The sequence below is a fragment of the Aptenodytes patagonicus genome, chromosome 4 (assembly GCF_965638725.1).
Source record: "Aptenodytes patagonicus chromosome 4, bAptPat1.pri.cur, whole genome shotgun sequence".
Taxonomy (NCBI): domain Eukaryota; kingdom Metazoa; phylum Chordata; class Aves; order Sphenisciformes; family Spheniscidae; genus Aptenodytes; species Aptenodytes patagonicus.
The window spans coordinates 66,578,181-66,590,091 of NC_134952.1; the positions used below are offsets into that span (position 1 = coordinate 66,578,181).

The following is an 11,911-nucleotide window of genomic DNA, read 5'->3' on the forward strand; positions in this document are numbered from 1 at the left end:
TGAGAAATCATGATGTCTCCGAGGTTTGAGGATGGATGAAGGAAAGGGACCAGTCTGATGGCAGCTGTGTGTGCTTTGGCACATCACTCAGAAAGACACTCAGATTTGGCCTGTTTAAAATCTGGAGGAAGCACGCAGCGGGGACTGGGGTGTGAACACCCAAACTTTTGTCCACCTACCATGGAGTCTCGATGTCCTTTTAAAGCCAGCACCTGGGGAAGCGGTTCAGTGTGTGTATGCGTGTGTGAGTGCGTTTTCCTCTCACGTGCCCTGCCTCATGTGCTTGTTATGCTTCACAGCTTTCTAATATTGCTGAGCTCTCTACATTAACAATGTGTTTAACTGGACTTGCCAACTGACAGTGTGCTGCTGTGGTCACTCCTCGCTGCCCACTCGCCTGTCAGACGTGCCTGTTGTGTGAAACCAACCAAATGTTTTCTCTCTCCCTCCCCTTTTTCCAGAGTTTTTTGCTGAACTCAGCACAGCGACGTGCGCTCTGGCACTGAACAGTAGCATGACCGAACTGATACACTACACTAGACAGGGTTTACAGTGGCTGAGACTGGAAACAAATACGCCTTAACTGGTGCTCAAGGTGGTTAAGTACCTTGAACTTTTTTGCACTTTTGAAGCCTCAGAAACAGCCTAACTTGTTGAATCATTGGATACAAAGCACCTGCAAGGGAAAATAAATCAAGGTGGAAGGAATCTGGTTACACTGGAAAAACTTTGAACTGTGTTTTTAGGGTAGCGCTTTGCTGCCTTGAAAAAGAAGAGATGGAGGAAAGCCTCAGCATTGATGGCACCTTCCTTTAAAACGACGAAGTGCAATGAATTGTCTGAATGGCTCAAGGTATTGATGGTCTATAAACATTTCTATTACAAATAACCAGCAGGACAATAATCACACATGAAGAAGTGCCGATAAGAAGGAAATCTGCCTCCAGAGGTTATTATGCAACATCCTACAGTCTGCAACAGTCGTGTGCCCAGAAGACATCAGAGAAGTGTTTTTGCAAGCACAGATGCAATCTTTTTGGTGTCTTTGTTCCTCAGACGGCAAGTAGCAACCTCATCAGCACCGAACAGCATTATGTTACAATAGAAACAGCAAAGTGGTCTGCCTTGCCTGCTTTCCAACCTCACCCTCTTGCATTTGTGAGCCAGCTGCTGTCCTGAGAATCGGGGGAAGCCACTGCCTTCAGTGCTGCAAATTCACTTTTTAAGTCACGGCTGCTTTGGTCCTCTTCCTTGCCGTGCACTCACGCACACACATGCCCTTAGCACTCAAACTATGTTATTTAGGGTCTTGCTCGGTTTAAGCCTTGTAAGTCAAACACAGTTGGGGTGGCAAAATGACCAGGTGTGGTTGGAAACAGCTCTGCCTCTCTTCTGCAGTGGAGGGACGTCGCTTACACTGAGGACTCCTTGTCCGGTTGCTCTTTGTCATTTCGATGGGTGGGGGTGGACAACTGTACTGGGTCACTGTGATTGCTTGGACATTGTTCTGAGTCTGAGAGCTTACATGGGGAGGAATCGTTTCTGTTTAAGGAGGGACTAAGTGGCTGAATAAGACAAATTTTGCATCTGGATATTTGCCTGCAGCCGTTGCTGGTCTCGGTGAATATCTAAGAGCAGGATTTGGTACCAAAGGTAGGGCATCCTTCATGTGGGAGATAACTCATGTGCTCTTTCTCAACCAAACTACAGGATGGGCCCAGTGACTTAGAAATCTATCAAGGGAACACGAAAGGGAATAATTAGCTGTTTGCAAGCATTTTTTCCTTGTCAGGAGCTGCCTTTTTGAAATTGCTATTTTGCAGGTGACAGTAACAGTGAAGGCAGCATCCGCGACATTCACATATTCAGTAAGAAGACACCCTTCTCTACCCAAAGATTTCCTGTTGTGTGACAGCAGCATCCTGCCATCCTCGTATCTAATAGTGTGCCTTAGCTCTCTGGTCCCCTCTCGCATCCCTTGCCGTATCTCTGACAGACCCGTGGGAGTGGTGAAGAGAAGGATAGTATCCCAAAATAATTGTGCTTGCAGGAAAGAATTAGCTCCCTTTTCCACATAACTTCAGAATGGAGGAACAGGTCTGCAGGTGTGCAGCAGTATCCTCTTTGTAAAATACCTGCTCGTGATTTTGAGGCTCACGAAAATGGACAGTAAATAAATATCAGCAAAAGGTCTACATTTCCAAAAGTAGTTTCTGTAGAAATGGCCCCTGCCATGGGGAAGCCTGGAGTCATCTTGCCTCTGGGAGGAGCTGGTGGGAGCATGCTGCAGCTCTGCCCTAGTCCTGAGCACAAGGGAGCTCTCCTCTCGCCTCCCCTGGCAGTGCAGGACCGCCGGGATCCTGGCTGAGTCTTCCCACACCTTCAAGGGACTGTCCTTTTATGTTCACTTTATTAACAGCCTTAGTGCATTTCAGGGATAAGCTGTCCTAACCAGTGGAAGGAAGGTCCATGTCCCCCCTTCCCCGTTTTATCTATCAAACTTCACTTGTGCTCCTCCTCCGTGGAGGAGCAACTGCTCTAAGTAAGCCAGGGACAGAGAGAGGCTCAGCATTAACTGTTTTGTTCTCAGGAAGCACGGGGATGGCCAGCTGGCCTGAAAGCTTGACATGCACTTTGGAGCTCGATTCCAGACTGGTGGGTCGATGCCTTCTTCTGACTTTGTCTTCAAGCAAAGCTAGTTTTAGGATCACCAGCTGAGGAGGAGGAAGGAAGGAAGCAAGCTTTATTGAACCTGAAAACTGCTGTGGGAGTCTGCAAGAACTGTAGCAGAGTGTTAGGGGTAAGCGTAAGGTGAAGCAGGGACGCGGGTCCACCCGGTACTTTCATTTCGCATACACCCATCTCCCTCCCTGCTGCCAGGCCAGGTTCCCGTCGGAGAGCCACTTGCTCACAGCTTGCCTGCTGCAACCTGCAAGGCAGGGCATGCAGCTGCCCCTATCCTGCATCCAGCTTGGTGCAGCCTGTGGGTGCACCAGGTCCTGTCCTCACCTGCCCTTTGGGCACTTTGCTGCCCAGATAGTGATAATCTGTTGCCCTGCTCCTAGGAAAGCTCATGCAAGGGCATCGGGCGGGCAAAGTCGGTGAGAAGACACCCAGTGAAGGCAGATGAACTACTGGCATTTGCTTCTTTACAGTTGGGAAAAGGCAGCACGTGCTCTGCTACCGTGCGGAGGCAGTCGTGCAAGGGCTGCTCCCGCTCCCAGGGCTAACCCCCCCGGGCTTCGGAGGAAACAAGATCACGAGCAGTTTGTGTCACAGGCACGTGGGGGGCTATCTGGGGGCTCTCATTTCAAAAGTGATCTGTGGAAGCATCAGTACCAAGCTACATAGCAGGAAGCTATGTTTTGTTTCAGGTCATGGAGAAGACTGTTTAAATAATAGGTAATTTTTAAAAAGCCATCATATTTCAACCTTGAGCCGGGTCAGAGGCCTGCAAAGGGTTAGGAAAGATGCTCATCGTTTTCACTTGGGCCTGTTCAGGCCTTTAAAAAAACAAAAACCAAACAAAAAAAAAAAAGGAAAAAAAAAACCCAAACCAAAACATAAGTGGAGAAAATAGCATTTCCCATTAGGAAACAAAACCATGAATCCAAGGAAAAACAGAGGTGATGGTTGAGTCCCAGAAGGAGAGGAGGCAGCTATGGTGGCAAAGCAGCATCATTTCCATGCAATATTTATTTAGAAGAAATAATACATGTGTTGAAATTGTCAAATGTTCTATTTTTAAGATGCCATTTATTTAATAGTTGAAAACCCCACTTACATGGAGATGGAGATCTCTTCTGTAACTGAAAGTCAAAGTCTGACTGCAATGTCCTTGTTTTTGGTTTTGTCCTCTCCCGTCCCTCTTGGTTCCCATTATAAATCTGTACATCTTAAACTTATTTTGGGGATGTATGTCCCTCTTGTAAATAACTTTTTCTGCCCTGTGTGTGATGGAGTTTCCGAGATGGTTGATTCATTCATATGGGGAAATAAACAATAAATGAAGTAGCCTATTTGTTATTAGTTGTTGCAAGAGTCCTCGTGTTCTCAGCTTCTTGTAGAGAAATTGTAATTTGCCTTTTCTCTCTGAATGGTCTTAGTGTTTCCCTTCTGAATGAGGTTTAAGTATGAATTTCTGTACAAGAAGTCTCTGTTTCAATTGCTCCCCTGTTCATCGCCCCTTGCCCTTTCCTTTAGGAACAAGAATGGGTGCAAATCTAGATGCTCAGAGTGGCGGGAGGGTCATGACTCAAGACATCTGCTTCCTGTCCTCCCAAAATGGATTCGGGGAAGACTGTGCTGCGGTCAGCCGCTGAAGGCCAGCAGAGCCTGGCTCTGAGCGCTCGCTGACAGGAAAATCCCACGGGTTGATTTCATGCAGTCGAACAACTTAAATAAGAAAACAAAGAGACAAGGCACAGAAATGGTGGCTGAAGCGTACTGCTCTGCATTTGCCACAAAGGTGTTGCAGGGCTCGGTGCTGGGAGGAGGGTCTGCCCAGGTCTAGTTAACGGACGTATTTCTGAAGTGCTGCGAGGAGGATTTCCCTCAGGGAATCCCGCAGGACTTCATGCCCCATGGTAGCTCTCCTTCTCATTGGTTGTGCAAGGTGATCTCTTTGCAATGGCCTTACACTTCTTGTTTGGGGCTTCTCCCACTTTTTGTTTTATGTCGGGCAATGTAACTGTTCCTTGGAAGAATGATTTTTGCATCTCTCTATGCACTATTGTGATATAATTTGTGTGTATAATTCAGGTCCTTTCTGCAACGGGCATTGCACCTAAGATGTTTGCTAATAATGGATGTGGTTTTCTAATGTGGTATGTAAATTGTAGAGGATTCTGGAACCTGTTTGAATGCCCACTAGGTATGTTGCTATTACAGATGTTGTATATAGAAATGTACACTTTTTTGGGGTCAGTGCACTTTTTCACTGCACGCCGAAAATCCCAATGGCAAAATCGGTATTGAAGTAAGAATAAAAGGAAAAAATGCCTAGTTAGTCAAAAGAAATGAAATGTAAAATGTCCCCAGATGAGCATCTGGTGGGATTTTTAGCTACAGACTAGACAGGAGGAGCTTGGTGGTGCATCTGCTTGGGTGAGGTGGGACTGGGACTCAGTTCACTGCCATCAATTAGTGTTTCAAGTGGCATGAAACCAGGTCGGCCCCCGGCTCGTTGCAAGATGCATGGAGGGTAAGAAAAGAACATGGGAGGATAGCTTGTGGTTGTGGCCGTACATATGTAGATTAAGCGTCTGTGAATTTTGTTCTGGTTTCAGTGGGGTGCGAGGGGTAGTTGGACACGAGCTGTCCTGCCTGCTGGCTGGGGTGGAGCTGCTTTTCCTGGGTCATTCGTGTCCTCTGTCCCACCATTTCCTTCCCCCTTGCACCCCGAAAGGTATGGTTCCCACACTCCTTGCTTGGGGCAAAAGCAAGGAGGGTTAGTTTTGGAGGTGAGATGGAGATGGGGAGCAGAAGGAGGGATGCAGAGGAAGGAGGTGCAATGTGCCAGCAGGGAGGTCATCCAAAAGCTAGGGAGGGAGAAGGGGGAGCAGGAGGCTGTGGAGCTGCAGCAGGCGTCGACTGCCCCACTCGGCTTTCTGCCCTGGGCAGCAGCCCCCTGGCCTAAAACAGCCAAAAATATTTTGGGGTTGTTTTCCAATAATATTTTGTTGTTGTTTATTTATTGAGCCTTTATTGACCAAACCTAATTTTGCAACCATGTTTAATTTATTTTGAGACTTGTTATACATTATAGATTAGCTTGCTTTCTCTCTTTGGCTTGGCCTACCCTTTTCAAAGACAAATGTTACTTTTGGCAAAACAGCTGCATTAAAGTTGATTCTCAGCCCTATGCTGCTCTCCAAACACTGAAATAGCCCGTTGGCAACCTGTGCTTTCTTTATATTAATTGCACTTTTAGTAACCCCTGTCACTACCTGAAAAGAACAGTGTTCCTGGGCCATCATCAGCATTTCTGAATGTGTTTCCATAAACTTTGTGTTCCTGAAACGAGGACTTGTGCATGTTACGATGGCAGTGTGTGATCACTGCTGTTTTGTGATGTGTTTTGTCAAGGTACAGGGTTCCTGGAATTCCCACTGGGTTTTTCTCCTCTCCTACTCAGTATTGCTGAGATTAAGGTTTTCTTTGGGTCCAACGTTTCATATCATAGCAATACAGCAATGTTGTCTGCTTCTGTTGAGCCAGCAAAACTGCATCCCAACCAATAGCTTTTTTCTCTTTCAATATTAGAGGGCATGTGTCAGCCCGTATGTGGTCTGTGGCAGCTGAAAGGTATTTCTGAAAGTTACTCCAACCTGTGCACCTTTTTGCTTGTTACACGAGGTGCAGCAAGCTCTGAACTTCCTCATGAGCTCTCCTCACTGTTCAGAGAAGAGCTAGTTACGATCTGGGGTCAGGCTTTTGCTTTGTCTTGTTTTTCTGGAGGGCCCTGGGAAATGGGAGTGAGGGAGATGCAATCTGCAAAGCAAGGCAGGAGCTGAAGGTTTCGTGAGTAGCGTTTTCTTTGCGACATGAATACATACAGTTAGTGCCGTGGGCGCTGGCAGGGCTTGTGTCATCGGGTCTCCGGGCAGCATGTGAGTTGTGGCACGCTGGTCAAGCCGCTGCCTGCCTGCTCAGCTGCCAGCCGCCCTCTCCTTGCATTTCTGGGTCATTTCTGTGGGATTTCTATTTCAACTGTTATCATACAGGGTTGGGTTTTTTCTTTTTTTCACCCCACTTTACTTATCATCTTAGAGCATAAATAAAATCTGCAACTCTCAGTGAAAGCGCCCTTAAAAAGCAACTGTCAGGTTTCCTGAACATGGAACATTGGTCTTAAATCTCTTAAATGGTCCTTATCCCGTGGGGAGTGATGCACCAGTCCTCCCTCTCACAGCAGCTCTTCACGTGCTGGGACACAGCAGTGGCCTCGGCTCAGGAGAGGCGCGATGTCTTAGAGCCCCACGGAGAAATGAGGATGCCAAACCTCTTGCAAAATGGAGTCTCCAGTGGGAAAAGATGTGCAAATAGGCGAGGGGAGGAGACTGATGTGTTTGGCTTCAGCACTGAATCCACACTCTGAGGCTTCTGTGAATAAGAAGTAGCTACCTTTTATAGTCCTTGAAAAAGACAAAAAGCAGATCTGTGATACAGCTTAAAAAAAAAAAAAGTTTAAAAAAAAATCTCTCCAAAGAAATTGTGCCACAGATCTTTTGTTTGTTTGTCTTCTGTACTGAGGATGAATTGCTGCGTGTGTGTGTATATATATATATAAAAAATTAAAATATGAATTTTGACTTGCTTGTCTTTGAGTTCTTCAGATGAAAAAGATGTTGGTCAAAATTGTAAAGATGAAATGAAAAACAAGCTGCCTGGGGAGGCAGAATTTCTTGTTTCGCTGATCTGAAGCTGAAATGTCTCACTCTCCCCTGTGCTCTGCTCACACACAGTTGCACAAGCGCAGTCCCTGGGTGCAGCTTCGCTCAGAGGTGAGGGTTGACGTGGCCATGCAATGTGTGATTGTGCCGCACATCTTCCTTGGTTTGTGGCTGAGTTTCTTGAAATATTCAACAGCATGAACTTGCCACTGTCTTCATCTCATTGCCACCTTTTGAAGGAAGGTATCAAAACGGTGTGTTTCAAGTTTTTTAACCTTGAAGTTTGAAATTGGGGTGTCCATCCTGATGCGACTGTGATGCTGGGGTTCATTTGTAAGTACTACTTTGGCAAAATACTCCAGCATGTTTCCAAATCCCATTTATTTTGCCTGAGACTGGGGCATGTTTTACTGGGCCAAGTGTCCTTGGGATCTCTGGATACCTAGTACATATGTGTTTTCCTTTTTTCCTCTCTCTTAATGACTACATGCATAGTAGTCCCATGCTGCCTCTGTCTTTTGGTTGATAACATGAAAAAGAAGAGAGAATTAGTCTTCTGTTTTACCAGTTCATTTTGTCTGACAGCTTTGACATTCTTTCAGTGAGGAAATCTTTAATTAAGGGCGGTTACTAACCTTCTGCTAAAAACCGGTCATCAGTGGGTATGAATCGGCACCACGCACATGCAGAGGCATGAATCTCAGCCTGACCCCAAGGGGTTGGAGATAGCAGCGCTCCAGCTCCGAGGCCATGATGAGGGCTAATGACTCCATCAGGGCTGTGCTGTGTGTTGCTGTGGCCACGGGCTTTACAGAGCAGGGCAAGTGTATGCCCCCATCAGCTTTCCTTTTTTCCCCCTCTGACAGGCTCTAGTGGAGGGAGCGTTGGCATGCCTCAGAGCAGTGTTGGTGCCAAGGTCAAACTGGCTTCCTCTGAAAGCCAAAGTGCGCGTGCGTGCAGGCACTGCAAGCAGGAAAAGAGAGTGCATGGAGCAGAGGGGCTAGCCCTCGTGGGAGCATGGAGTTGTAGATCTTTGGTGGTAATTCGGTAAGATGGATTATGGTTAGCTGACTGAGGGGTGCTCCAGCAACCCACGTTGGGTGGGGAGTGATAAAAAGCAAGGAAACCAGCTGGGGGGAAGCAGAGCCAGGTGTGAGGAGATGGAAAAGTAAGAGGTAAGAGAGAGAAAGAGGCATGGCGGTCTCTTGGAGGTAAAAGGAAGACCTTGGGAACCAAACGGCAGTAGCGAGAGCAGCTAGGATGTCCACTAAGGACGGGAAGAAAGAAGGGCTGTTTGGCTCTGCTCTTCCATTTCTGTCCTTTCTGTCCTGCATTGAGCAAGATTTTGGCTGGGGAGCTGGCAGCTGCTCCCCAAAAAGAAAAGTGAGAAGTGGGAGGAGAAAGTTGCCACGTGGCGTAACGTGCAATGACAACGTGACATCTAAATGCAATCATATTGGCAGCTGTAATGTGCTGTTTGTTTCATCTGGCGGCTGTTGTGTTGGAGATCTGACTCAGACTGTGTCAGCACAGTGCATGGATTTGCAATTACTTTCTCCCAGCAGTCCGTGCTGAGTTAGGTATGCTGACTTGCACTGTCCCAATTTTTTTTTCTTTCTTGGAAAATGTGTGTAGGGGAAGATAACTTGCTTATGATTCTTGGCCCGAGTTAAGTCTTACCTGTCAAGCAAATGAAGACGCAAACGTTTCTCGTTGGCTATGTAACTAGAGCCATGCCTCGCTGCCACTCCCAGGAACAGCTATAGCCGCATAGTTGCCTGCTTAGAGTATTAATTTTCAGGACCATTAATTTAATAAGCATCAGAGAAATTCTCCTGTGGGACGCTGCCAGGCAGCAGGGGCGCTTCAGCAGCCAGGCAGGCAGCCGTAGCCACGCGTGCACTCTCTTCATCGAAGCCCGGTGCACGCGTATCTTACTATCTCTGTCAGGATGCTGGCTGCCACACCAGCTAACGCAGGTTGTGTGCACTCATTGAAAGAGCGAGTCACCGTTTTGGTGGAAAACTTGTGGCAGGTATTTATTTGCATGGGCTTTTTGCTTGAAGTGATGGAACACGACAACCCCTGCAGACCAGACAAGTCAGATGGCAGAAATTACGTAGCTGCCTGTTGACTTTTTTCTTTATGTGTGCTGGAACAGCTTTAAAATGAAATTGTCTGGAACCCAAGGAATTGCATTAAAATGCCACGAAGTGGCAGCAACACCAACCTTGCTGACAGAGCCAGGAAAGAATTACAAATACACGTTTCATCTCCTGGCTCGGAGTGCTTTATTTGCTGCCAGTTCCAGTCAACAGAACATGCAAAAGTTTAGAAAACAAATACAGATGTGGTAAGAGCAGCCAGCAAAAAATTTAAGTGGAGCATCTGGAATAAAGTACTTGGGTTTGCAAAACTGTTCACTGCAGCGATGCTGAAAATAGTTTTAAAAGCAGTTTCAGCCTAAATGAAGATAGAAAGCCCCATTTAACTGTGGGAGTAATCTGGAGTTACAGACTTTCCAGGCATTTGTTCTAATTAAGCTTAAACAGGTTAATTGGCTGAATTTTTATTGCCTGATTACAACTTGTTTGTAAAATGAATCTCAGTGTCATTTGGTGTCAGAGCCGTGGTCCCATCACACAAGATCACGCTGAGCATCCTGCAGCTGCTTTCAGCAGAGTGGACACGCAGCAAACGAGGTAAACACAACTGCTTCTGTTTCTCATTGTGGTTCAGGGCAGTTACGTGGGGCTGGAGTTGTTGGGAAGCTGCGCAATCAGTGTTGCATTCTGAGCACTCAATTTTATCTTTAACAAACCTTTATTTACTCAGGAGTTTTCCTGAGTCGGCGAGGCCTGCCCCCCACTGCTCAGTGTTTGCCATTGGTAGAGGTTTTTGCCTGTTGACGTGAATTTTCTCATGCAGCTTGTTTCCAACTCCTAGAAGAGATGGAATCACTCCAGAGTCAAAATGCTGTTGCAAGTGGATGTAGGACATAGAACTGAGGTCATGCAGTCAGGACACAGGAAGGCAGCCCGATTTTAGGTAAGTGCACACAAAAGTTCAGAGCAGCAAAGCGATCTCATAAAATTTCCTGGGGCTTTGATAGCCTTATTGCTGCTGGACTGTCTGCATCTCTATTGCTAGCACTTGAATGCAGTTGGATCGAGCATAGAGGAAGAGGCTGTTGAGCCCAAGTGTTGGTTTCAGAATCTGCTGCCAGTCATGCTGGCGGCAATTGTGCTTTTATTTAATTATCTTGACTTCCCACTGCTCTAAAAAAAGAAGTGTGGTACCAGATCAAGAGCAAGAGAAGTTCCTTGGTTTTGATGAATAAATTGCTTCTGACGTGTTCATTGCCCTACGTGCGTGCATGCTACAAAGGTTAACAACACTGACACTGGAGTAACTGCCCCCAAATCCAACCGCACCTGAAAGAAGATCCTGGAAACAGACACGGGATCTCTCCAGCGCCTGGCTGGGATCATTGTTACCTCCTGCTTCTGTGCAGCAGCCGGAGGCCGTTGGTTGTTTGCCTGTTGGTTATGTTGCATAAATACATGGTGTGTGCAAAGCCCCCTGCGAAGGCTTGGTTATTTGCAGGGCTGCATCCCCCTCTACCGGCGGACATTTCGGTGAAATCATTTTCTCTCAGCCAGTGTTCAAACAGGAGGAAAGTCTGTAGTCTTTCTGATGGGACTAAGAGTGCATGCATATATTTTGCTTACGTTTTAAAACATGCAAGTAGCACGTGCATCGCCTTCTAAAGTCTTCTGTCCACATCTGAATATTTTAGCAGGATAGACAGTTTTACCACAAACATGGCTCTATTAGGAATGAGATGGCTTTGGGGAAGAGCAATATTAAAAAGTATTCCAAGCTGTGAAAGTATAACCAAATTCTCACAATCCCCTTTGAATGTAAATAATAAGGTATGAATTTAAGATTATTTTGAAAGGACATATTTTACAGAATTGAAATAAACACTAGTACATGCAAGATCCTTGCATCATCGTGGTGTTATGGCATGTCCTGAAAAAAATACAATCAGAAATTACTATTTTAATGTAGCGATCAGAAATCTAACTTAAAGGGAAATCTTTGCCTTTGTATTGATCTTCCATACATAAAAGTGCTCAGACTAAAATTTCCTGAAGACAAATATGGCTGTGGGTGGCACAGCAGATGATGCGCTGCCCTTGGCAGTGGTATGGTTTGGGAGGATATTGGGAAGCAACAGTCCAAGTCCTGAGGTGAGGAGCAGCGTCGTGCATGAGGGCTGCTGTGTGGCAGCAGGAGAGGGAGCAGACGGGGAGGCGGCGTGTCCCAGAAGCTGGGGCGGCAGCGGGGTGGACAGGCAGCAAGGGTGACTGGCTGCACACACATGACTGGAGGTACACGGCCAAGGGGGTTGGTCAAGAGTTGTCCAGGGTCTGGTCTTGCTCCTCCTGGAAGCCCATGACATGGTTAAAATCAGCAGGCTGGAAACTTCGATGTGAGTAACTGTGACCACG

The 11,911-nt window shown here is 46.6% G+C and overlaps 1 protein-coding gene across 4 annotated transcripts in view; it reads left to right on the plus strand.

Annotated features, from left to right (window-relative positions):
- The window catches only part of AFF1 (ALF transcription elongation factor 1), a 129,656-nt gene extending 122,343 nt beyond the window's left edge, over positions 1–7,313 (plus strand). For all 4 annotated transcript variants that reach the window (XM_076337036.1, XM_076337040.1, XM_076337038.1 and 1 more), the window contains one exon: positions 462–7,313. In XM_076337036.1, coding sequence (XP_076193151.1) covers positions 462–583 — 122 coding nt within the window. In that variant the 3' untranslated portion in view covers positions 584–7,313. The remainder of the gene's footprint in view (positions 1–461) is intronic.
- The last annotated feature ends 4,598 nt before the right edge of the window (positions 7,314–11,911 follow it).